This window comes from Moschus berezovskii, chromosome 1, assembly GCF_049115385.1.
Source record: "Moschus berezovskii isolate FMDL1 chromosome 1, NW_MosBer_1.0, whole genome shotgun sequence".
In the NCBI taxonomy this organism is placed as follows: domain Eukaryota; kingdom Metazoa; phylum Chordata; class Mammalia; order Artiodactyla; family Moschidae; genus Moschus; species Moschus berezovskii.
This window is the reverse complement of record NC_142460.1, coordinates 90,265,817-90,293,153: the sequence shown is the minus strand read 5'-3', so window position 1 is coordinate 90,293,153 and position 27,337 is coordinate 90,265,817. Positions and strand designations below refer to the sequence as shown.

General features: G+C 45.6%; 1 protein-coding gene across 16 annotated transcripts in view; it reads right to left on the bottom strand.

The window, feature by feature from the left end:
* Positions 1–27,337, bottom strand: part of KALRN (kalirin RhoGEF kinase) — a 671,338-nt gene that overhangs the window by 417,068 nt on the left and 226,933 nt on the right. For all 16 annotated transcript variants that reach the window (XM_088837656.1, XM_055396730.2, XM_088837661.1 and 13 more), the window contains exons 4-5: positions 14,681–14,873; positions 11,138–11,650 (exon numbers count right to left, since the gene is read on the bottom strand). In XM_088837656.1, coding sequence (XP_088693782.1) covers positions 11,138–11,650; positions 14,681–14,873 — 706 coding nt within the window. The remainder of the gene's footprint in view (positions 1–11,137; positions 11,651–14,680; positions 14,874–27,337) is intronic.

The window sequence follows — 27,337 nt, the reverse complement described above, 5'->3', positions numbered from 1 at the left end:
ACATATTAACGGTGCCTGGCACAGTGCATGACACACAGTAGATGCTGAATACATGTTAGTTCCTTCCCACTTTCTTCCCCTCCTTATCCTGCCAGACAGGATAAGCTGCCAGTCACAAGTAGTTGCTTTCTGACTAGAGAAACCCAGGCTACAACTCTTCATGCTCAAATCACACACTGTCCTAGAAAATCAGCACACTCCTCTTAGGCCTTAAAAGGTTACTCTCTTCAGACTTGCCCTCCTCATGCTAAGTGATGTAATGAAAAGTTTCACCAAGTCGATTATTAATATAAATATTTTCAGAATTTGAATAATGTTTTTATTCTTTGCATTTTATATCCAGTCTGCTTGCCTGGATGGACTAAATTTCCTGCAGTCCTGGCAACACACACACTACCCCATTGTGGGAAGGAACGGTCACCCAGGAGCCAGAAAGTCAAGCAGAGGAGAAACAGGACCAACCAAGCCAGGAGTCAGCCCGGGTAGCCTTGGGATATTGACTCTGAGTTGCCAAATTCCTTCCATCTGAACCACAGATGATGATAAAATATTTTCAGGAACAGCGTGAGGGAATGTTTACTCACTTCCCAAAATGTAAAATTGAAGAGGTCAAACTCAATTTAATTCAAGCTGAGAAAATAGTGCCCAACTTTATCCCAGAGCTAAATTTAGGCATAAACTGAGTTCTGGCCCTGGCAAGTTAATTTATATGAGCTAATGCTTGTTCCTGGCCTACAAGATATACTCAATAAATGGTAACTATTATTGTTACTGCAAAAATGGAGTGTCTGCTGGATGTTCTCACCCAGTCCTCCCACACATCCTAAAATCACCTGTGGCAATTGCTTGCACATCTGGGAAAAAAATTCCATGTGGACGGAGGAGGAGGTGGCCTCCCCTTCAGGAGTCCCTCTCCGAGAGACGGGGGCAGGTGCTATGCTGGAAGGGGTCTGGACAAGGTGGGCTTGACTCTGAGCAGAGGAAGAAAGCTAGCCCTCTCCTTTTCCCTTCTCCCCTCTTCCTACGGCAACAGTGAGGCTGAGAGGTGGGAGACCACGAGGGAACCAGGCTCAGGTACCAGCTGGAGAAGATGCTCAACCATGCTTCCAGCTTCCAGACCCCACCTAGCAGAACATACTCCATAGGAACTCAGGAAAGACTTAAGAAGAGCCCAATCTTCAAAACCCTCCACTTCTTTAACAACCTCATTCAGAGGACTAAGGTAAATTCTTGTGTTTAGATGATGCCACTGTCCCTAAGAGTAGAGCAGAAATGCACTAACCAGGTAACTCCTAGTAATGTTTTCAATAACCTTCATCACCACTTCTTTGACTTCTCCATGCCTTCAGAGAAACCAACATTTGAAGTAAGTCATTTATCCTTCTTCCAAAGTGCTTTTGGGCTTTCTTTTCACTGCCTTAACACCCTAACATAAAAGTCTTGTGGTTCCCTTAATTCTCCTTCCTCCTTGACCAATTGATCACCATGTCCTATTTTCTTACCCTTAGACTATCTCCAGGGTTTGCCCTTCTCCTTTCCTCTCTTCCTCTCTCCCTGTCAACTCATCTGCTCACATTTGGATTAGTATCAAAGGACAAGAATTGGTTTCCCTAACTCCAACTCTTTCTCTGCATTGCAAGAGGAAACCTGTTAATTCCAATTTTTAAGCAGTAGAATTGGAGTGACATCTCTCAAAACCACTCAGCAGTAGGTGGTGCTCTTGTGCCAACTCTGAGAACTCACAAAAGTTTTGTTCCATCAGGCAGCCTATTGAGTACCTCTGAGGAACACAGTTATCTCAGACACTGGCCCTGACCTCTGGGAATGTGTAATATAACTGCATTGGAACAGGGCCAATTTGATGGATAAAGACTATGGAAAGTTGCCTGGAGGAGAGAAAGACCACCTCCATCAGAGGAGAGTCGTGAAAGCAGCTAGGCCTTCAATTAGGATAGGGTTTCAATAGCCAGATAGGAGGGAGGTCAGTATAAACACAGGTGTGAGAGGTGGGCCTGTGCAAAGCACAAAAGAGGTTGTCCTGATGTCGGGGCTGAAGGCCCAAGTCCATTCTCATTCTCCATTCTAGGACCTTCTGGTTTGCACCTCCTCGGACACCTCGGGACAAGGGGTATCCCAGGGAAATCTTTTAGGACAGAACACATGCCACTCTCAGGTGAGACAAGTCAGTCCACCCATTTACATGGAAGAAACCAACATCCCTTTTTTCTCTATACCCAGAAAGGGCAGTCCCTGGTTACTCAGGGAGTGGGGTGTGACTAGATTTCTGACCCCCTGTTGTGACTCCAGGTAATTGACATGGCATGGACACCCCTCCCTCCGCTGCCCTCCCACCCACACTCCTCCCCATGCCGAGCCTGAGCTGCAGCTGCACTGGACAGAACCTACTCTGCGCCTCTGAGACTGCCATGCCTTTGCTCATGTTCTTCCCTGGCTGGCACCCCAACCCAGGCTGAAGGTTTCCCCTCATGCTGTTCCCACAGCAGTGACAGGTTCTTTGGTCAGCTTTCCCTATGCAGTAGCTGTTTGCCAGTGCCTCCCCACTCTAGTGTGGTAAAGCCTGACTCCAGTTTATCTTCCAATGGCCTATTCCCAGTACAGTATCTGGCATTTATTTAATTGGCTTGTTTTCAGCAACAGTGTTCTAGATCCTGCCACACTGGGCACACACTTCTAACTTCCTTCCTCTAGTTCCTCAGGCACCAGGGCCCTACCTCCCCTCTATGTTTTGCTGCCACGTGCTGCCCACTGTCTGCTCCAGAACCCATGTTGTAGATGACCCTGCACTCTCTGCCCTTCTTCCCATGCCCTGCAAGAAAGCCCCCCACCCCCCATGCCTCTTCCACTCGTGATGGCCCAGCTCCAATTGGTCTCCATAAACCTACCATCTGCTGAGCACCTACTGGGCTCCTGGCATACTAGATGCTTCAGATACATTTTCTATAATCCATACAACAATCCTAAAGCACGTATTAAAAATCTACATTTTACAGATAAAGAAACTGCTCAGAGAGGGCAAACTGGCCACAGATAGTCAATCAGCTAGCAAGTGGCTAAGCTGGGATTTAAAACCCAAATCTCTTGTGATTGTAATGCCAGTGCTCTTTCTAGAAGCCTTGGCTGGGTCTTCTGGTGGCCTATGAACGCTGCCCTCCATGGGAGGCCTGAGCCACACAGGGAACCACCTAAGGAAGGAAGCAAGACCACAAAACAAGACCACAAAAGGGAAGTGAAACAACCAGTTCCGAGAGAATGAATGCATCCTAGAAGGCTGGGGTAACAGGCTAGAGGAGGTGCATGGGCACAGAGAAGAGGGTCACAAACAGGAGAGGAAGTAGAAGGTGTGCAGCAGGGAGGACAGAAGGTGAAGGGAAGGGAGGAAAGTGGATTCTTCAAAGTAAAATGCCTGGGAAGAAATCTTGGAAAACAATTTCTGTTTATCTCTCTGATAAGCGTCCTTCTTTCCTAGCTCACCTAAATTGCTGCAGACAGACTCAGAGTAACAACCCAGGTTCTGGAAAGTACTGTTAGCATAGTGTCCCTGTTCTCAGTTCTGAAGGGTCATGTTGTGGGGTCCACACATATTGGGAGGCCACCTATGACACATGACAACTCAGGCTACTTCCAGCCCTCAGAAGAGACCTGTGAGGGTGGGGGGAGTCAAGCCTGCTGTGCCCAGCGCTCCTGCCACTCCTTGCTCCACTCTGCTTTTCACACCCACTTCTCATGCAGGCCTGGCCACCTCAGCAGACACTGAACACACAGTGTCCTGAGCACGAAGCAGAGTGAAGGACAGAGCGGGAGAACGGGTATAACGAGGGGAAAAACAGCTTCAGGAGAAAACATGCACACAGGCATTCTGCAAAACACTGTGAGGTGGATTATTTTTGGAATCTAATGTTTCTAATGTTCAAGGGGAGGAAATGAAAAAGAGTAAGTAGAGATTCCCAGGACCAACAGGCTGGAAATAATACAGGACACTGTGTCCTGTGTTCGGTGGGACACAGACACACTTCCTTGCCCTGAGCCTGAGCCCAGTCAGCGTGAGGGGGGCGGGGCAGTGGAACAGGCCTCAGTAGGAGGGAGGGCAGAAGCAAGGGGTACCGGGAACCTTTCTCCAAAGAAAGCAGGAAATCACAGGCCACCAAGTAAAGACGTTATCTCAAAGGTCAAAGTTCTTGGAGGCCTCCCTCCCAACACCAAGGGCTCAAGCAAATGAATCACAGAAACTTGTCAACATGCTCCCTAAAGGCCCAACCAGTGCTTGCCCTCTTACCATAGCAGTGGTAAGGTCACAGGTTAGGTGACCACCAGCCTCTACTCCACCCCAGTCTCTCTAGCCACCTCCTAGGTTACTGGCCTATGCACTCTTTCTCCTGCAGGGCAAGGGCAAGATTGGTATTGAGGTGTGTATGTGTGTTGGGGAGGGGGAGGAAGCCCAGCCACAGAGCAGAGGGCCCACCTTCCCACTGCCTACCTGACACTCCCAGGCACACCTCCCAACGTTGCCAAATCTCAGCTTTCTCAAGTAAAACAGGGCTCATGTTCACACCCCCCACCCTCCCCCACAGACAGGAGACCACATGAGGAACCACCAACTGCGTGACTCTGGGTGGGTCTCTGCTCTGGGTCAAAGTTTTCTATGTAAAAGGAAGGGCTGGACCAGAAAATCTCTAAGGTCAGGGGTGTGAGCACACTTTAAAAACCGACATTCAAAAAAAGATTTCATATAATGACAACAATAGCACTTGAGTCTGACAAATGACACTTGTTGGCTCAAGGCGTGTGGGGGTTGGAGAGGCGGCCAAGAGAAGAGGCAGTGAGCCAAGCGTGGGGCAGGGAGGACAGGCAGTGTGCTTCTTCTACACTGGCCCCAGTGGTCCTTGTCACCCCAGGCAGAATGAGATTGAGGGTCCTGCCTTGGGCTCTGGGGAGTGAACAGAAGTGTTTGTACCTCAGGGGTAAACGGGAGGTAACAGCAGTGGATACTCTGTCCAGTGACAGGGCATCCTGTGGATGTCCTGAGCTGCTAGTACAGTTAACAGGACATACAAACAGCAAACACAATAAGCACAAAACCCTTAGTGCACTGTCCTGTTGCCCACCGTGATGCTCTTCACCCATTGGGACCCATACATATCTTCTCAGGGTGACTAACATGAAAGAAACATTGTTGGCATACACCTCAGAGAATGTAAAAATGCATAGACGTTTCTGGGATAGACTGCAGGAAGTTCTGGCTGCAAGCTGGTAAGAGAATATGACTAATAAACTCTTTGCTCTAATGCATGGCAGGAGGTGACACGTGTCTCAGGTGTAGCTCATGCATGGGGAGGGGTGATCACCTGCCCCTGAGGAGACTTGCTTTCCTCTGTGGCTGCTTCAAGGACAGACACTACTTTTCCAGAGACCTTTCCCTTTGGCAGCTCCCCCAACCCTGACTCATCAGATGTGATCCCAAATTGACCTGGTGCTTCTCTCTTTTGCTTCATCCAGGGGCACCACACAATGCAGTGATCTAGGGGGACCCTCATGAACCTATGTCATAATTGCCAACTTCTCTCAAAACTTATTTCTTAACTTCAGTCCATTAGGGATCATTGAAAATTATTTGGAGCAAGTTCATTTGAAAGGCAGCATCGATCACACTCTTTTAGATCTCAGCAGGTGCCTGATGACTAAGAAGTAAACCAGGACGGAAACAGCACAAGGATAAGGAAGGGAAGCCGAGGTTAAGGGAGCAGTGATTTGGGCTAGGCACCAGGCTGGGGCCTTCACACACATCATTGCATTCAATTTTCCTAACAACCCTGGGGAGCTTTCTTTTTTTAATCAGGAAAAGAACTCAACAAATCATGATTCTATTTGCTGAGAAAAGCTTCTCTTTCTCATTTTCCATCATCAACCAAAATGATAACCCTGAAGAGAGAAAAGTCAACTGTAGATACACAGGGGAGGATGAATAGTAAAAAGGCAAAAATTACTGTAGAATTGTTGAGCTGTGAAGGGGCTTAGACACCATGCAGTGTGGCAAGTCTCAAGGGAGAAGGAACGTTAGCACCTTTGGGTAGGGGTGAGAGGGGTCTTTACTCAACCACTCTGGGGGTTGTGAAACATCCCCTTTACAAGACCACTCTTGACCACCACTCTCACTACTGTGACCACACACGTGCCCCACCACCCTCTTTATCCCAGTGAAGGGCATTTTCACACACAGAGAGGACTGTACATAGAACAGTATCATGTGGAATCAGGAAAAGAAGTCAAAAGACACTGAGCTAGCCCAAATTCTTCATCTCTGTTTTGTTGGGAACATAATTGGGGGTCAGAGGTTAAAGATGTGCCTAAGATCTCCTAAGTGCTAAGTGATACCCCAGGCCATGTCGGAGCCCCCTCTCACAAGACTCTTTTCATCACAGACCACGGCACCCATGAGTGTGAATAGAATTTCACCACACAAGGATGAATATGAAGGAACAAATTTAAAATTAGGTTCTCCAAAGGGAGCTTTCCCACAGGTGGCATGGTGAAGGCAGCCACTGAGGTCAGGCTCCTCTAAGCAAATGAGAGGTCCTCATCTGGGCAGGTGCCTTGGTTACGGAGGAGGCAGGCACCTAAATATCCTCCGAAGTGTGGTGATAAATACCTTGTCTTGGGCGTGTCCCACATGAAACAAATTCAACATGCTGTATAAACTGATAATAAGCACAATTCTAAAACTGGAAGCCCACTGGATAGCTCTGTTCATTCTTTGGGGGATACTCTCACAGGAAGTGGAAATATATTCCCTCTTTCCAGAATGGCTTTGAACAAGATTAGAGGGCCTCCTGGATAGACATCAGTATAGCCTCCTTTATTCAGAAGCAAAGTAGATAAAGGTTCCTCCATTAAGTCAAGTTACGCCCTGGAGCCCTTCTAAGAGCTTCCTTTTCCCTACAAAGACTGGAAGATCACAGGGAATTTTCCAGCAGGTGTCTGGTACAGCAGCTTTGGTATTTTCTGATAGCTATGATCGGCATCAGCACATATATGGGCAGCAAGAGGTCACAATGGCGGGTGTCAAGATGACAAGGCTGGGTTTCCTATAATGCATGGAAGGTAAACTCTTGCATCTTAAGGTCTCTTCCAATTCTACCATTCTGAAATGTACCCTAGGCATCCAGGAAAAGTGGGGAGCTAAGAAGGCACTCCACTGAGCTGTACCCACCCTTCTCTTTTCCAAGCAGACATCTACCATGAGTCTGCTTAATGACTCTTAATAAACAGATTGCCCCCTAATGGGGAAGAGGCCTCCCTTCTCTCCAGTAATGGGATGTAACTGTAGGGCAGACACCTTCATCACACAGGATCCACGGCAGCTAGTGGGACAACTAGCTGTGAAACAGGACTGCAAAGAGAGTCGTAATCTGTGCCTGGCTAATGAGGAGCGACTGGACCGTGTTCTGTGAACACAGTGGAGGACAGGCCCATTAGTTACAGACCAGAGGGCACAGGGCCCAGGCAGTGGTGCTCATCTTCCAACAAGATGCATTCTGTGTTACTCGAATCACCTCTGAATTACCCGGCCCTCCCACAAATTGCTCATTAAGGCTTTCCTGTCATTTCTGAGCTGCAATATTTCCCTTTTCTAAGAACTCCTTAATCACAGAGGCTGTGCCTAGGACAGTGGGGTGCACACAGCAGACATAAGTCGTAATAAATAGGACGTGATGACAACCTGCTGCTGAAAGACAAATTCTGGCTCACTCATCTTTATCCAAGTGCCTTGTTTGGGGCTCATGACAGCTGCTCAGCAGACGTTTATTAAATGAATGGGTGGCCTGCCTTATGAATTACCTGTAAAACAGAGTCCCTCCTCCCTAAATGTTTAATTGACAGAGAAAATGGCTCCTTCCTGGCCACCCCTTAGATGAGGGATGCATGGGGTCATTGCAGAGGTCAGATGAAGGTGGTGAGGGGTGGTTTCACTTCTCAAGGCCAGCTGGCAAATGGAAAGTACTGCCATTATTGAAGGCCTGGGAAACAAGTTGTCACTCACAGGGCCAGAGAGGAGACTGCGCCCACCCCTTTATAAAAATAGAAGCTGGGTGATCACCAGACTCCTCCAATTGCCAAGAGCTTCCCAGATCTGGAATCAGAGGCCTCCAACAAGCCTCCCACCAGAGAGGAGGCTAAGACGTGGCTCATGCAATAACTATTTCCTCAGGCCCTTGTTTAGATGTGGATCTGCTCACACAACTCTTACCCAAACCACCATCCTCCTCACCCTCTTTCCAAAACACCAAATAAGTCTAGGGCTAAGGCACTTAGTTCTGCACAGATATTTTAAATTAATCTTGAAGCAATTTAAAAGGATTATTTTTCTCCCCTGCCCCTCACCCAGCACATTTCTGTGGCAGCTAGGTCAAGCCTGAGTAGCATTTTCACCACTGACTCAATATCAAAATATTCCCGGGCTGCCTTCTCCCCATCAGCCTTTCACTCCCTCCGTTGTTTTTTTTTTTTTTTTTTATCCCTCCTCTCCTCCTCTGCACACACATACACACACACACACGTACACAAACATGCAAGCACATACACTTCTCTTTAAAGTATGAGCATGGATCCTAACAGAGTCCACATACAAAATTCAGGGATCGTAGACTTCAATAGGATAAAATACACGCTTTTATTTTTATCCACCTCTAACTAAAATATAGCATTCTCTTCAATTATGAACAAAGGCATCCAACTTCATTAATGTTATCAATACTTGGGCCTCTAGCAGTAATAGAAACATACTCATTTCCATATCATATCAGGGTTGTTGCCCTGAAACATCATTTCTGGTCATCACTACTACAAAATTATGGTAGTTATAAGATTTCAAGTCAATCTTGTTGTTTAACATGCTCCTAAAGAAGTACCTAAGTTGCTATACTTAAAAATTTTTAATAACTGTATTTCAATTATTGTTTTCCAAGCCCATATGTAATTTTGTACATTTACAAATATTATTCTGAGAAGCAGAATAGTCTTCACCACAGTCTTCACCAGACCAAAGGGATCCAGAGCACAGAAAGGTTGAGAGCTCCAGCTTAACCTAATGAGCATTAGAAAGTGGGACTTGAGATTTTCCCCAGAGTCATCCTAGGCCAGGGGACTCAGGGACTAACAGGTAGCGTTCAGTGATAGCATAAGGCAGAACCCAGGAGTGGCAGAAGAGTAGGGTTATCGGATAAGAGCTTGGGTAGACTTTGGAGACAGATCCAATATTGGCTCTGTTCAACTGGCAGTGTGATCTTAGAGAAGCCGCTGTATCTCTCTGAGCTTCCATTTCCTCCACATGAATTAAGAATAATAATACACCATACAATTCTGTGAGCATGAATTGTGAGGCAGCATTACTGCTTGGCTGACTGGTACTAGGCTGACTCTAGGTCAGCCTTCTCTACCTGAGGGCTTCAGGGGTAAGGCACGTTATGCTGTTTTGTTCTGTAAATGGGCACTGTCTGGGCCCTTTTAGGCTTTCCATTTCCTGAACTTGAAGGATGCCGTGAAGTGCCTCAAACTCAAACACGTCTAGGCAGACCCAAGTCCCCTACCTCCCTGAAACAGGCACCCAGGCCAGGATGCAAAGCAGATCTTCTACCCCAGAGCAGAAAAAATCTCCAGTAAAAATGAAATGCTCCAGACCTTTCCAACACTGGTCACAGAGGCCAAAACACATGCCTCTGGCTTTACAGAGTAGTTGGCTCCTGACCTGGTGTCACTTCTCACTTGGATATGAGCAGGGGGTTCTGCAGTCCCAGTGCTCCAAACCTCACGCCCAGGCCAGGCTAGGGTCAGACTCAGGCTGCCTGGACACTGGGTCAAGAGGCCTCAGGAAAGCCAGAGGAAACCTTGAAACTTCAAAAGTTGTGCAAGAAACTTCTATCTCTTCCAAACTCTGGCTTAAAAGTTCTGTTGTAGAAAGGGGTCATGCATTCTTTTAAAATTATACATATTGATTTTCATCTGATTATAAATTATAAAAGATTGGAAAGCACAGAAAACTTACACAGACAGATTAAAATTAATCATAATCCTTGCCCCTGAAAATAAAAACTATTAATGGTGAATGTTTTTCCAGCTATACCTATATTGGCACACTCATTATATAAACTAGGATCATAATTATATAGTTTTGTATCTTGATTTCATCACTTAAAATACCTAGAGGCATTTTCAGTATAGGCTCTTAAAAGACACAAAACCATTGTATCAGACACTGTCTGTAAGACTCACAGGTTACTGACAGTCATGGTGTTCCTACTAGTGATAGTATGTATTTAAATATGTTAATCCCAGAAAATTTATAAGAGAGCCCCTTTCACTCCTCTTAAAAGTATACGCAACAGTCAACTCTCATCTTTAGCTCAGAGACCATCTAGAGAAGATATTTTGCATCCTTAGCAAAGAGACACTATAGGGTGTTTTCCTTTTTCACTTTTCTCTTTTTCACCGATAAGGGGAAAGCTTTGAAAATTTACTGCTGGAAAAGATATCTTGCTTAAGAAAATGTGCAGCAGTGAGGAAAAACCTCCAGAAATAAAGTGGTATGGCAGGAAGAGAGCCCTGGACTTCAAATGGAAGAGAGCTAGATTCCTATGTCAAGCTACCATTGTAGCCGCAAGATCAAAGAACACCCACCATCACCCACTCAAAGGGCCAAAGGACTGTGTAGACTAAATGAGACTCTGTATGCAGAAGTGCTTTGTCAATAGTCAAGTATACTGCAGGGCAATAATCACTAAGTTACTTCTGTTGCTCGGCCGGCTTGAACCATTCACAGCACGCCCCAAGAGGGGCAGTGTCCAACAGTGCAAAAGTGTGGAAGTCTGCAGCCATGCTGCACCTCCTAGTTTGGCCAAGATATTTAGCTTCTCAGTTTCTTCATCTGTAAAATGGGATGATGAAAACATACCTACCTCATAGGACTCTTGACAGATTAAAATGGGTTAATTTACACACGGTGCACAGAATAGTACCTGATACATAACAAACACTACCCAAGGGGAGCTTTAAAAAGCTGGACTAGCAGGATCTGTGTGTGCCCCCACCCCGCCCCACTCCTCGGGTTTGGCCAGCACCCTCCTACCTTTTCAGCGTCCTGCTCGAAGAGCCGCAGCTGGAAGCACTGGTCTAGCTTGAGCTTGCGCACATGCCACATCTGGTGCAGGTGCTGCCGGGTGGAGTGCAGCTTGTCCAAGAGGCTGGTGATCTTGGGCACCAAGCTCTGGAAGTCGGCACTGCCTGGGATGCAGTTGCGCCCTGAGAAGCCGTCACTGCAGCGGATGCACTGCAGCAGCCGCTGTCCCTCCCGGTCCAGCTCCTCCACAGGGGCCTTCAGCACCTTCTTCTTCAGCTGTGTGTGTTCATCAATTAGCCGCCTCGAGCCCTCCACATCCACGGGGAACTCCTTCCGGGCCAGCATCTCCTGCAGGTCTTCAAGGCGGGAGAGCAGGTGTACGGCACTATTGAAGAACTCCTCCAGGGAGAGCCGCAGCTCGATCCACTCCTCATGGTTGTAGTCCAGAGAGCCATCGAACTCCTCCGTCAGCTGGGAGGGGTCCACCAGCTTCGTGAGGCCCTCCACGGACACCATGCTCGTCTGGGATGGGCAGACACAGAGAGGGAGACTCAGTGATGCAGGGGCAAGTCTGGGGAAGACCCCCAGGGCAGCCATGGGCAGAAAAGAGAAAGTCAAGAGGAAAGGCCAAGATAAGTCCAGAAAATGACCAGACCCTGCCTGGAAAAGGGCAAGTGGGAGGATGTGCAGCCTCCTGATCAGATGTCACAATCAGTCAAGGTCAGTAGTTTCAACAGACTAGCTGACAGGTTCACAAAGTCTCTCCACCTGCCACCATTTGCCACTGGAGGAATGACTGTCTTTATGTCCCTACTGTCCTCATTTTCCTCTTCCCAAGTCCACCACAACAGGATGCTAGAAGCTGGGAGAATAGACTGAGTCTAGTTCCAGGGGTCTAGTTCTCAACAGCTTTAAAACCCAGGATCCTATTCTCATGGTTTGATTTAACAGTGAGGGTCAGTCTTGAGCTGCAAGGGTCTCAGAGTTGATCTTCCTCTCTCTGTAACGAGCAGATGCCCTTCTCTGGTGCAGAGGACAGACAGGGTTTAGGGACAGGTAGTCTGGGCCCCCCACTTTCTCTGAACCTCCTACAAGCTCTTAGAGAGCAGAGTGGAGAAGGTTTGTCTCTGGGACGCAGAGAAGCAAGTGATGGCACAGGCAACCACCCTAATTTACCAAGAAAGATCATTTCCTTCCCACCTGATTCTGTTTCCTGGAGAAGGAGAGGCAACTAGAAAATATCTAGATCCAAGGTCCAACCCTACAATTAACAATTGTGCAAACTAGGGAAACCAAGTTTGCAGAGCTTCTGCTCCTTCCACCGTAAAATAGAGATAACGATGGGCTGTGTGTAAAGTGCCTAGGGCATGGAGCCAGAACATGCTCAGTCCCTGTGAGCGCTCATCGGGATGACCTCAAGGCTGCATCCTTTCTGAAGCCCTTAAATGCAGTTCATGCCCTTCTGTCTAGCTGATCTTTGAGCATCTCCTCCTCTTCTCCCTTTTCCCTCTATTTCCTTCCAAAGATGTAGAATGGGGCTCTGAAACTGGACTGCTCATCAGAGCCCCTTGGCAAGTTTACAAAAACACCGATGCTCAAAGCCTTGTCCCTAGAAACCCTCATCTAGTTGGCCTGGAGTTGAACTTGGGCATGGGTAGTTTTAAAAGCTCCTAATGTGCAACCAGTGACACAACCTCTGCAGATCCAAATCCCTGCTACTCAAAATGCAGCCCTGGAACCAGTGGCACTAGCACCACATGGGAGCTTGTTAGAAATCCAGGATCTCAGGCCCCACCTAAACCTGCTGGGTCAGAATCTGCATCTAAGATCTCTAGGGGACTCTGTGCATTAAATCCAAGAAGCCCTCTTTTAGAGCACTTTCCCCCTTTGAATTTGGCCCCAAGTTTACCACTTCCAGGAAGTCTCCCATGATTTCATTCACCAATTTTTCTTTAAGTATCTGCCACTGATGCCAGGACTCTCATCTCTTAGCACTTCTTGCCTCGGTCTATACTAAGTACCTCATCTGCTCTTTGTGAAACACTACTTTACAAACATTCTTCCAAGTGGGAAGCTCCCAGCTCTCTCTCCTGTTCTTCATGGTTAAGGAGGTAAAGACCAGCTTGCTCAACTTGGGGTGAAGCGGGTGCAGGGAGATGGAAAATGCTGGGCAGCTACGCTGAAGCACAAGTTTTAAGACTTGTTGGAAAGATTGTTTCCAGTCGTTTCAACTAATAAATTTATTGGCCTGTTGTCACTGCTTCTGTCTATAAACAAACCCAAAATATACAAAACATTTATTTCCTTATAGGACTCCTAGTGCTGGGGAAGATGAGAGTTAACTGTTTTTACACCAAGTCGAATTTCTCATATTATTTACACAGAGAACTGCCTCTCAGCTGGTCTCATTGCTGTGCTCAAATTGCAGCCTACTGGGGCCACCCCCCTCCGCCCCCCACACCACCCCCCTGCCCCGCACACACACAGGTGCTCCCAGCCCCCAGGGCCAAGCCTCTGGAATGGGAAGTTACCACTAGATTAAGGGTAGTTCTGCTTTCCAACATGAACACATACTGTACTCAGGGTTCATCCCCTTGCAGATGAGGGCAAAGTTCCCAGAAAGGGGGAATAGCTTGGATTTGGCTAGAACAAAGATTCCTAAATCATTGATTTAATATGTTGTCATTAAAGGCTCTCAGGGGACTCATATGGCCTCTAGAAAAATCTAGTTAAAGAACAACATGTTTTCTGAGTGTAAAAGTAATACGAAATTCTCAAAAGAAAGTAGAAAAACATGAAAATCAAATCACTCATCCAGCCATCTCAAATAAAGCACTGTTACCATTTCATGTATTTCTCAGTCGTCCTCTCCACATACTATACACTTAAAAACCAATTTTAAATTATATTGTTAATAGTGTCTTATAACTCATTTTAGAAAAACAATATATCATGCACATTTTTCAATGACACTATTGTTCTAAATATGATTTTAATGGCCTCATAATACTTGTGTATTAATGTAGCCAAAATTAATGGCTATTTAGGAAACAAACTATACATATATGTTTGTATATATATATGTGTAAATATGTGTGTATACATACGTATGTATATTACTGCAAAAAACAATGTGATGAACATCCCTGTAGACATTTGTTTGTTGATAATTATCATTAGTTCTTCACCTTTTTGTTTAATTTTCATATTAAAAACATTTTCCTAGAAGGAGAATTAAAAGATCAGTAGATATAAACTCTTTTTAAGGCATTTGACCCACATTTCAAGGTTGCCCCCAGAAGCAATTCCTCTGAGTTCCACTCACCAGTAGACACAGGACTGCTTAAAGACTCTGTGCCCTTGGGACAATCTCGTGAGCCTCTCCTCCCTTCTGAGAATCTCACTGGGAGGGCCACAGTGACTCAGGAATCCTGAATTATCAGCCAGTCCCTGACATGTTGGGGATTTTAGGGTGGTGGAGAAGGGCAGGTGAGAAATGGGTGGGTGGCAGAAAGGGGAGGAAACAGAAGCTAAGAGAGAGGTCGGCCTCACCTCAAAGATGAATTTGGAGCTGCCAAAGTTGGTCTTCTGTTTCTGCCAGAAGTTGTCGGGTTTGATGATGAGGGCCACATGGATCTCAGCGGGAAAGGCTTCTTGCAGCGTCTTGAGGAGGGGCTTGATGAGGTCCCACTTGGACCCCCGCATGTCGATGATGACGGTGAAGCCACGTTTGCACACGTCCTCACTGTGGGGAGGTCAGAAGGCAGGCATGGTCACTCTGGGCCACTGTGACTTTGGAGTGCACAGTCAAAAAGCATCTGGAAACCTGCATTCCTCTTAATCTGGACCAACCTTCCAACTTCACACCAGGTCTCCTGGCTGTCTTCCAATGTAACTCAAAATGTACTGCCTCAGAAAACCTCTTGCGATTAACCTCATTTGACCAAGGGCATCTGGCTTCTCCCAGCACTTAGCAAATAACTCAGCCTTCCCTGTAGTCAATTGTACTTGTTGGGACGTTTACAGTTTCGGCATTCACTATTGTGTTGGAGTTTCTTTTAATTCTTGTCTCCCTCTCTTGCTTCTGGGATGAATCATCTTTTCTCCATTTGAATGCTGTACAAGCTCTCTAAAGACAGGGATGCTGCTGCCCTTAGATCTGAAATGGAAAGTCCTTGGCATGAGTGGTATCCTTCCCCAGGCCCACATCAATGGTAGCCACTGGAATGCTTTATCACTGAACCGAACCTGGGCCATAGAATCTTTTTCAAAAAAAGGGATCTAGGCTGATTCTATCACTTGATTAGAGATGGTGCACAAGGTATTGATAACACCACTGTATTTAAGACATATTACTTGTAGTTCAAATTGTATGTCAATTTTGACAAATTGTTGGGTCACGCCAATTACTCTTAAATGGCCAAGGGTGGGACTGATTAGAACAGTGGATGTGGTCCCATTGTCTCACGCACTTCCATTATAAGAGTCGGATATAAAAAGGCACATGTAGGAAGTTAAGAAAGGGGAACTACTCTTGAAATCAATGCCAGATGAAATGACAGTGACCAACTTGAAAACGGAAAACTAATCAGACTAAGTGAAATCAAGATGATGCTACAAACTTATTTAAACACTTGGACTTTATAACGCCTAATAATTTAAAGAAAAAAGAAAGTCAAAACAGTTATAACATCTCAGTTTGGAAGAAATTCTATGTTTTGGTAGTTAGGGGGCTTTCCTTCTATCCTTCTTGGTTTATTCAATCTATGTATTTATTTTCTAACTCAAAGTAGACTTTGGTTAATTCACATGTTTGTATAAATACAGGTGTAGCATTTCCTTAGGGTGCTTGTCTTAATTTCCTATTACCCAGACTGTACTCGCTTAAAGCCTTGTGCATGTTGCATGCTCCACAGTCATGTACCACCAGCTACCAATCACTTATTGCTACTGGAGGTAAGGCCACAACTGGAGAATTTAATCTACAAATGGAAACAAAATTCTGTTTCAGGCTTCACTCTCAAATCTCAACCAGTGATAAAAATGTCAGACTTTTGAAGAGACCACAGCTCTTGCAATTGTGTGAATGTCTCAAGCATAAGGCAGCTTATTGGGCCTCCCAGTTATACAGGAAACTCCCCAGGCACGACAGACACTCTTTCCATTTCTTCTTGTTGACACAAAGGATTAGATTCAGCAAGGAAGAAGGTTGAGCCTTCTGTTTCTCCGCAAATCCTATATCCCAAAGGAAAGCAGTTACCTCCTCTCCTACTCTGACATTTATTGAGTCAGTAAGTGGCCAGCGTAATTCTATATTATTGTATGAAAGCAATGTACCTTTTACTTAAAATGCAGAATTTCTTTCCATTGTAAGAAAACACCTGCTAATCATAGAAAAGTTAAAATATTCAGAGATCTGTATAAGAGATACTAATGATAGGGATGTATAATACTCAGGCCTATTTCCTTCCAGCCTTTTTTGTGCATGTAATCTTCATACCCTATATAGTGTTCTATCTTTCACTGTAACATAGAATTTTTCTCATGTCTCAGATTTTTTTGAAATGGTTACATTTAATGGTTTCCCTTGTAGCTCAGTCAGTAAAGAATCTGCCTGTAGTACAGGAGACCTGGGTTCGATCCCTGGGTTGGAAAGATCCCCTGGAGAAGGAAATGACAACCCACTCCACTATCCTTGCCTGGAAAATCTCATGGACACTGGAGCCTAGTGGGCTGCAGTCCATGGGGTCGTAAAGAGTCGGGCACGACTGAGTGACTAATACTTACTTACTTAATGACACATAATCCATCTTATAACTATACCATAGTTTATTTAATCATCCTCATTACAGTTTTACAGAAGGGCACATCAATTTACATGTATACCAGCAAAGCATAAGTGTACCCGCTGCCCCCACTACTGTATCCTCATCAGCACTGATTATTGACTTTTTTTAATCTTTGCCAATTTTCTAAGAAAAATATTGTATTACATTTCTATTTGCATTTCTTTGCTTACTGGCTATAGCCTATTTACCTATAAGAATTTCTTCTGTTACTTACCTGATCATTTCTTTAACTATTTTTCTATTTCAGTTTAATGGCACTTCTTATTGAGCTTAGCTTCATTTGCAAGTGGAAGTCACTCGGTCGTGTCCAACTCTTTGCAACCCCATGGATTATACAGTCCATGGAATTCTCCAGGCAAGGATACTGGAGTGGGTAGCCGTTCCCTTCTCCAGGAGATCTTCCCAACCCAGGAATTGAACCGGGGGTCTCCTGCAATGCAGGCAGATTCTTTACCAGCTGAGCTACCAAGGAAGCCCTAGTCTGACTCACATTTGCTGCATGCCCCCTTAGGCCAGGCATTGCACAGTAATTGGGGGTCTTCCCTTCCCTTAGAGATGACTGACTTCCTTGTTTACCAGCTCCTCAGGCTCCGTCACTGTTACCATAATTATGTAGACGTGAGAAAACCCCATCCCTAACAACAAAGAGTCAGTGTTGCTACCAAGAGCTGGAGTTTGACTATCCCAGATCTAAATGTGGTCATCAGTAACAGCTCACACACTGTTAACGAATAATTTCTGACAACTAAAAGAGAAATCAGGTACTAATACTCTCTAGGAAGTTCTCACTAGCTCAGGAGATGGAGAAAGAGGCCCAGAGGCTGAATACTGAGAGAAAACCTAATTGGGCTTCCCTGGTGGCTCAGACTGTAAAGAATCTGCCTGCAATGTGGGAGACCTGGGTTCAATCCCTGGGACAGTGAAGATCCCCTGGAGAAGGGAACGGCAACCCACTCCAGTATTCTTGCCTGGACAATCCCACAGACAGAGGAGCCTGGTGGGCTACAGTTCATGCGGTCACAAAGAGTCGGACACGACTGAGGAACTAACACTTTCACTTTCAACCTAATTGGCATCTCTCTGTGAAAATAGCTAATCTACCAAAGTGCTTTCTGTGTGTGACTGGACGCAAAAAGCATAGCCAGGGGAGGGTAAGGAACTTTTTGTCACATGCTTATTGTGCCACGGACTGTGGTTAGACACTTAATCCATGTTATTTCATTTTATCCTCACAATGACCTATAAACTTGGCATGGTTATCATTATATAAGAGATGATGACACTGAGGCAGAGAAAAGGTTACGTGACTGTAGAGTACCCAGCACAGAGTCAAAACCACGACCACTGACTCCAAAGCCCATACTCAGGTTACTGTATCAGATCCCACCTACCAGTGCCACCACGTGTGCTGCTTTTGTGGCTGTGTGTGGAGTGAAGGGTCAGTGATGAGGGGACCAGATTAGGAGACAGGGGAAATTAGGGCAAGGAATCCAAGTGTATGACTTCATTCTACAATCTTCAAAAATCACAAAAGCACAGAAGCAAAAGATCGTGGAAAATTCAGAAAGTTCAAGGTTGGTTTAGGCACAGGGGTAAGAGATAGCGTGGTGAGACAGTGTGGCCTGAGTACCTCAGAGAGCCCTGTTCTAGGCTCTGACCCTCCTTTACCACACCTTCCCCCCAGAGAACAAGGAGACTTGCCACATAGAGTCCAGGCTGCTCCTACCCTTTTCTAGACCAAATTCCTTGTCCCTGAAATCCTAAAATTTTCAGCTCAAAGGGCCCTTAACCTACTTCCTGAGCTCATATGTGCCTCTCTCCTAGGTTCCCTCCCCAGGGGGTAAAGAACACTACCAGTGTGAGCACCTTGGCCTGAGGGGTGGCAAAGAGCTGCTATGTTCAAAGATGTGGCTAAAACGTGGATATGTAAGCCAGGGTGTCCACATGCATGTAGCGGGCCCCCCTCCACAGTGGAAGACAGACTTAGGAGGTAGGCAGAGAAGGGAGGTAGAGCATGAACTAAGGCAGAGCTCCCTGCAACTGCCAAGTTCTAGCAAGGAACACAGAGGAGTCCAACAAATATGAATCTGAAGTTGGCCTCCTAGGTTGCTATGAAAATATTTTTGTCAAGGTAGAAGGGTAAAACACATTTTTTTCTAACAGTTCATTAACTTGCTATATTAATTTTCAGTATTTAGACACAGGGTATGTAGGTTTCCATTTGTACTCCTGCCCCACCTGGCATTGCAATGTTAGAAGCAGGTCTCAAATTCAGAAGCAATTTGTACCATGGTAGGAGTGCTGCATTTATCCTAAGGGCAATGAGGAACAGAGCATAATCAGGTGATTTGGGAAGATTACCCCTCCAGGTGTGCGGAGGGAGTTTAAATCGGGACAGAGTAGGAGAGCAAAAGTGGCAGAAGCAGAGAGACCACCTCCCTTGGACTAAAATGTGTTCTACATAAAGCCTTCTTTGGGCCACCTGATTTAAAGCTGCAGCTGTCCCCTACCACTCCCTACTTCCTTTCCCTGATTTATGGTCTTGATCAGTCCTGGGTGTTCACTGGAAGGACTGATGCTGAAGCTGAAGCTCCAATACTTTGGCCACCTGATACAAAGAGTTGACTCACTGGAAAAGACTCTGATGCTGGGAGGGATTGGGGGCAGGAGGGGAAAAGGACGACAGAGAATGAGATGGCTGGATGGCATCACTGACTCGATGGACATGAGTTTGAGTGAACTCCAGGAGTTGGTGATGGACAGGGAGGCCTGGCGTGCTGTGATTCATGGGGTTGCAAAGAGTTGGACACGATTGAGCGACTGAACTGAACTGAACTAGCACTCATTAACCAATGATTTGGTGGCAAAGACAGTAAAGAATTTGCCTGCAGTGAGGGAGATGCGGGTTCAATCCCTGGGTGGGAGAGATCTCCTGGAGAAGGAAATGGCAACTCACTCTAGTATTCTTGTCTGGAGAATTCCATGGAGAGAGGAATCTGGTTACCATCTGGAGTGTGTATTTTACTTATTCATTTTTATTGTCCATTTCCCCCTCAATGGGAAGTAACCTCAATGAGAGAAGGGCTGTTTATGTTGATTTCACTGCTAGATTCCCTGTGCCTACAGCACCTGGGGCAGGCTAAGATTCAACATATTGAGGAAGGAGGGTAGCAGGTAAGGGTATGATAGAATCTAGAGCCAACACACCTTGGTCAAAATCCCAGCTCCATCATCTACCTGTTGAGGAAACTTAGGCAAGCACCTTTAAACCTCTACATCTCAGTTCCTTCACTATAAATTGTGAATAATAGTAACTACATTACAGAGTTATTTTAGAGATGAGGTTTGTTAAGATACATAAGGCACCTACAATGGTGCTGGGCACCATCTACTATGCAAGTCTAAGCTGCTGGGGGAGACACTGTTGGTGTCCCACCCAGGGCAACTTTGTTGATCTTTGTGCCCAGTCCCCAGCTCCATAAGTGTTGCAGCGATCAGCTTATACCTGAGACCATCTCAGGAGTCTTGCCTTTGACTGATGGGTGCACTTTTCCAAAAGACATGTGGCAGTTATACCCCCATCCCAATGGGGCCAGTGCATCTCTTATACAGAGGTGCCTTTCACTCAAGGCAGGGTATCTTTGAAGTGTGACTTATACTCCAGAGCCTTCTCTCTCCCCTGGGGGTCTCCACTGGACTTCATCTTTGCTCAGTCCGGCTCCTTCCTACTCTGTACCTCCAACTCCTTTACAATTTTTTTTCCTGAAGAGAATGCCCTTTAATAGACAATTTGTATCTGAGTCCCCGTCTCAAGAAACAGTCACATATACATCAATTTCATAAATATACGACATTCTGAAGGCAATCTGAGGTGTAGTCTAGGGATTAAAAGAGAAATATGAGTTGCAAATTTTGACTTGGGAGTCATCCTATGCCTGGCACATAGTAGGTGTTCAATAACATTTGCTAAATGAATAAATTCATGAACACTGGAAGTAGATATGCACAGAAGTGGGTGACATCACCCAATGAAGACAAGTAAGATGAAAAAAGGGCTTCCCTGATAGCTCAAGTTGGTAAAGAATCTGCCTGCAATGCAGGAGACCCTAGTTCGATTTCTGGGTCAGGAAGATTCGCTGGAGAAGGGGTAGGCTACCCACTCCAGTATTCTTGGGCTTCCCTTGTGGCTCAGCTGGTAAAGAATCTGCCTGCAATGTGGAAGATCTGGGTTTGATCCCTGGGTTGGGAAGATCCTGTGGAGAAGGGAAAGGCTACCCACTCCAATATTCTGGAGAATTCCACGGACTGTATAGTATAGTCCATGGGGTCACAAAGAATTGGACACGACTGAGCAACTTTCACTTTTAAGATGAAAAAAACCGACTTCTGAGTCTAGGATAGAACTGATGTGAATATCAATTTTAAGAGACAGGAGAAGAAAGTAGCTGAAGAACAAATGCAAAGAGGTTAGATAAAACTGGGAGAGCAGTGAGGTAAAAAAAATCAGGGAGGAGAGGACTTCAAGGAGGAACTACAGCATCAAGTGCTCCAGAGAGGTAGGTCTTAGCTGAGATGAGAACTATTGCATTTAGCAGCTACGAGGTCTTAGTCCAGTTGGTCAGGGCAATGTCACTGGGCACTGAGGCAGGAACTGGGTGGGGCAGGGAAGCAGCCGTCCTAATTGGTCTCTGAAATGATGGGAGAAAAGGTCAAGGTCATCAGAGACGGCATTTGGTGTACGTACTCCAGAAACCAACCGAGTCCACACTGCTCTTTGGCTATGCCCAACGCCACAGAGGCTACCAGGCCGCCTCTTCACCGAGCCTGCATGCCCCCAGGCCTCCCTTCCTCTCACTGAGTGTGCTCACACGGGAGAGCTGCCGCAGACAATTCACACTGGGACACACCGAGCAGGCGGTCATCCTTTCCCCTTTAGGACATTTACCTTTCCAGTGATATTTCTTAGCCCAAATTTAATTTTCCGGGGAAGAATTTGCATTGTGTATGGTGAGGATGGGAGCACAGAAAGGTGAAGTCTGGAGCAGTGGGCCTTCAGATCCACTAAGTAGGGGCAAGGAGAGTGAGGGACCCTCCCCATCTCCCATGCCCCCTGCTTTACAGGCAGAGTTCAGTCACTGCCCTACTCCTCCTGCCCTGCTAATTTTCCATGCGGCACTTGAGACCTGGGCCCTGTTGGCCAGCTTCTCATCCTTTGCAATAAATTACAGTTCCTTCCAACTGAGCTGTGAACTGTTTCATGGACTCTCAGGGGCTCTCAGGCCCAGGACATAATGTATACTGAGTGACGGGATGATTGATCAGATAGTTCTTGTACTCAGTTCTGCACCATTTACTCTTCTGTTCATTATGTGTCACTGGGGCTGTTTTCACTCACAAGCCCAAGCTACCTCAAAACGGCATTCGCACCACTTTATGCCAATGCTTTTCAAACTTTACTGACTTTCATCATCACCTAAGACCCTTATTTAAAATGATGACTTCAGGAGCTTCCCTTGTGGTCCAGTGGTTAGGCGTCTTCCTTGCAATGCAGGGGACATCAATTCAATCCTTGGTCCAGGAAGATTCCACATGCCACAGGGAGCTAAGCCTGTGAACCACAATTACTGAGCCCGTGTGCCACAATTACTGAAGCCAGACTGCCTAGAGTCTGTGCTCTGAAACAAGAAGCCACTTCAATGAGAAGCCCATGTACTGCAACTACAGAGTAGCCCCTGCTTGCTGCAACTAGAGAAAGCCCCTGTGCAGCAAGGAGACTCAGTGAAATAAAAATACAATTTTTTTTAATTTTTAAAAAATAATGATTTCAATGACCCCTTTCAGATATTCTGATGAAAATCAGTCTGGGATGAGCTCCAGGAATCTCCTAGGTGATCCAGGGACAACATCTAGACTCTCTTAGGCATGGTTTGTGAGAGTTTAATGATGTGCACTTTGTCTACAATAGATGAGGCCTGGCATTAATAAACAGGTGATAGAATGAAACTCCACAGTTTGAACTTTGTTTGCAGGGAGGATGGACAACTGTGCTATACAGAAGTTGGTCAAAAATGTTACTGAGTTTCTCTCTTCATAGCCTTATGCTCTCTTGAAGGGAGTTATTTACTGCAAGCCCAGGTTTATACGCCTTCACAATGAGAGACTAGTCATGAAGGGGCTTCATAAATAATACAGTGTCATATAAATATACTTTTTCATTAATTTTTTAATCTAACAATATTTATTGAGCACTTACTCTGTGGCTGGCCCAGTGCTAGGCACTAGGGATATAAATGTGGATAAGACAGAAACATGAAGGTTACATTCTAGGGCGAGAGATGGACATAAGACAGTAGCTAGATCAATAGAACAAAAGCAAATTGTGATAAGTCTTAACAACTTATCAGGTGGCCAGAACAGGCCACTGTGAGGAGCTGACATTTAAACAGTGACCAAAACTATAAGAAGATAGTTAAAGGAATGTTGTAAAAAGAATAACGTAAGCAGAGGAAACAGCCTGAGCAAAGGTCCTGAGGTGGAAAAGAGCTTTTGTGCTGGGTGATCCTTCACTATGGGGAGGAAACAGGGGAAGTGAAGTTCCATAAGGAAGCTGGAGATCTGGTTGTAAATATTGAGGAGCTCCAAACTCTAAGCTGGAGAGAAATATAAACTGAGAGCCAAACTTGGAGCAGCTGTTTTTTTTTTTTTAATTAAAGTGGGACAGACACATAGATTGTTAATTATTATTAATCTATATGTATGTTCATGAGAATCTATGTCTGCTAAGTGTTTTATATGCATTATCTAATTTATCCCTCATGTGAAACTCACAAGTAGCTTCTATTATTATCCCACCCTATAGTTAAAGGAACTAAGGCCCAGAGAGGCTGAGTAACTTGCTAAAGTCACCAGAAAAAAGCAAAATCATATTTGAATCTAGTCTGATTGCAGTTATCTGTCGTGCTACCTTGCCTCAGAGAGAAACAGAACACTTGAACCTCAAGAAACGTTAGTGCTTACCCTGCTGATCCTTCATTTCAGAGCTAAGGGCAGCAAATTCCAGAGGAGGGAAGTGATTTGCTCAGAGTCACACAGTTGGGTGGATGTTTTGTATGTTTGGACCAGACATCCAGTTGTCAATCTGCCCATTCCATGTCTTCTATTAAGCCACAAGAAGTTTGGAACTAAGACATCAAGTAATCTGGTTTGCAGGGCCAGGATATCCTGTTTTGAGCATCAAGTTCCTTCCCTGGGAGTGAGGACTCTCCTGTTTATGGTTTCACTGAGCTCTGGCAGTAGAGAGATAGCCTGATCCCCTGTGCCCCAGCTTCTGTGGTGCCAACTGAGATTTACCCCATATATATGAGTGCCTGACAGATTCTAACTTGGAACAGCTACTGGAATAAATGTAACAATGGCCCATCTTGGTGGCAGGTGGGGGAGCAGAGATCAGCAATGAATACCACTCCAGCAGAACAGGTGAGGAGGCAGCAAGGGCTTCTTAGTGTGTGCTGATGGGAGCTGCTCAGGTGCTATTCATTGTGGGGGTACAGGGTGTGTCTGAACCCTAGTGTGGGGACCTGGGAAGGCCCAGCGCTTGGGCTGTGCTGGAGCAGAAGTAGATTTCAAATCAGACCTATTCACTGAGTAGTCCAGGGAAGGGGACAAACTGAACACCGGGGTAGAGGGCTGGACTGGTCACTGAGGAGGGAGTGAGGGACAAGGCCAAGACAGATGGGAGGACTTCCTGCCTCACAAGGGCAGCAGGGCCCTAGCAGACACAGCTCTGGTCCCACAGGAGCAAGCAGGACCCTCAGTGCAGGATGATCTGGAGGAATGATAAAGCCTTACCATGGTGCGTGGACAGTTCATGGCGAGCAACAGAAACCAGCAAAGTGTGGAAGGACGAGTAGCCCCAAGAAGTCTCCCACTTCACACTTTCCTTAGAACTACACTCTACCCATGTCTCCCTGACATCATTTCAAGCTGAATTCTCCATTCATAATTTTAGGATCAAAAAAGGTCCCTGGAGTTCTGAGAAGAAAACCATGCCCTGACCCATTTGTGTCTGAGTTCTCAAGCCATTGCCAGGCCATGGAGAGTCTGTGGTTATGGGATCCCGATTTTGTCTCGATCCTTTTATCTATCACACTGATCTGTGTTAACCTGTTTTCCGCTCTTTGGTGCTATTCTAATAGCAGCTTTCTGCTGATTGCCCCAAACCACACCACACCCACTTTCTTAAACAACCAGAAACCAGCAGGTGTTAAAGAGAAGTGCTAAAGACACATTAGCACCTGCTTTAAGCTTTCTAATTGGTATAATCAGAAGTAGTAAAAAGAACAATGGAGAAGGCAGTGCCTTACAGAGAAATGAGCCACTCGAGACACTATCCTGTAGTGAGTAAGAGATCAGTCACACAAACAGTTCTCAAACTCAACCTGCACAGCATGAAGGTTCCTGTTTGGCTGTATGTGAAAAGAAGAGGAGAAGCTCAAAGAGGTGGGAGGGCTCCCGTGCTTGTGCTATACTTCTTGGCAGACTCACAGGTGGCTGTCCACCATCAGCTGGCTTTCATAAGGTGATTCATCTACCATCAAATCCTTCTCAGGATCCATGTTAATCCATCCAGGGTTTTTTTTTTTTTTTCCTATGTTTGTTTCTTTTTTTTCAAAAAAGCTTTTTTTTAATTAAAAGTTTTAATAGGTTTTGCCATACATTGACTTGAATCTGCCATGAGCGTACATGTGTTCCCCATCCTGAACCCCTTTTGTTAGCTGTCCTTGGTCTTCGTTGCTGCGCAGCAATTTTTTTCTCTAGTTGCTGTGAATAGGGACTGCTCTCTAGTTGGTGCGTGGGCCTCTCTTGTGGTGGCTTCTTTCGTTGCAGAGCACAGGCTCAATAGTTTTGGTGCACAGGCTTAGTTGCTCCGCAGCATGTGGGATCTTCCCGGATCAGGGATCAAACCTGTGTCTCCTACGTTGGCAGGCGGATTCTTTATGCTTTGTTTCTGTATTTTGTTTTGATTTACTGGAAGACACTCTCTGTACACTTTTCCAGGTTATGATTATTCCAAACAACTTGTGTTTTTTCTATCCAATTAGCAACACATCTTTTGCCTCTGCACCTCTGATCTGTGATGCCAGGGCTACAGGGCAAAGCTCAGAGATGATCCTTTATCCTAAAACAAATTCTCAATCCTTTCTCTGTAAAGTGGGGAGACTGACAAATTGGTCTAGGGTTTTGGCTCAGCAGTGTTTAAAAGTTCCCTGGAGATTTGAACATGCAGCCATGGTTAAGCGCCCCTACAATAAACGTTCTAGAGATTTGCTTGCCTGTTTCTGGGTCTAAGAGCTCCCACCTGCCAGTTCCCCACCCTTGACTACCAGAAGCCAAGCCAACTCTTGCCCAACTCAGCATCCCAGGTAGACCTCGCAATGAAGTCCAAATAAAGAAGGTTTATGTTTTTCACTGCTTTGAAGTTTGCTGCCTAATTCCACCCAAATGAAACTTTTTTTCAAAAAAGAAAAGAAATAAAACATTTTGATTGCAGCTGTGCCAGAGGCAGAGATGTAGCTGATTCTCTTTTCTATCCATGGACAGAGTGTGGTGAAGATTCAGGCCCCAAGATTACTCCCATATCCCCAAGTATGGCCATAAAGTAACAGGTCAATGGCCTAAAAAACACAGCAAGACCTCTGCACCCACAAACTGACTTATTCTCAATGCTGCCTTTAAAAACACTTTCTAAAAATCAAAAACCAAAAAAGCTCAAAAAGAACAAGATTTTCCAGCCTACAGATAGACAAAGGAGCATGCCGTAGACCGAAAGGAGCTCTCAAGAAGAGTTCTAGAAATGGCCCAGCTAACAGTAAGACCAAAGTAAAAGGATGCAGCCTTCCAAAGGAAGGTTCCTGTGGGGGCCAACCTGGTTAGCTGCATATAAACCTAGAAAATGTTAACCTACCAGGTTATTACCTGACAGTCTCACATTCTCTGAAACACAACTTCCATTCACCAAAGAGACCTGCTTTCTAAGCCAGACTGGTCTGGGGCAGGGCACTTGGAAGGAGCTACTCTCAGCTAGGAGAAAAGGAGCTGGGAAACTTGGGAGAAGCACCAGAACCATTGCTCCTAAAAGTTTGAGGCTGGCTGGCTACAGAGAGCAGGTGGCAGAGGGGCGGGTCCAGGGGGCTGGGATGGAAACTGACATTTCCATTTCCCAACCTCAGCTTCCTGTCCTATTTCCTATTCTCCTTCATAGAGTTGTTCACCCCCTCCTTCTAGAGCATTCAGAATATGAAACAGAAATGAAATGGAAACCAAGGGAAAGAAAAAGAATGAAAGCCCAAAACAGCCACCT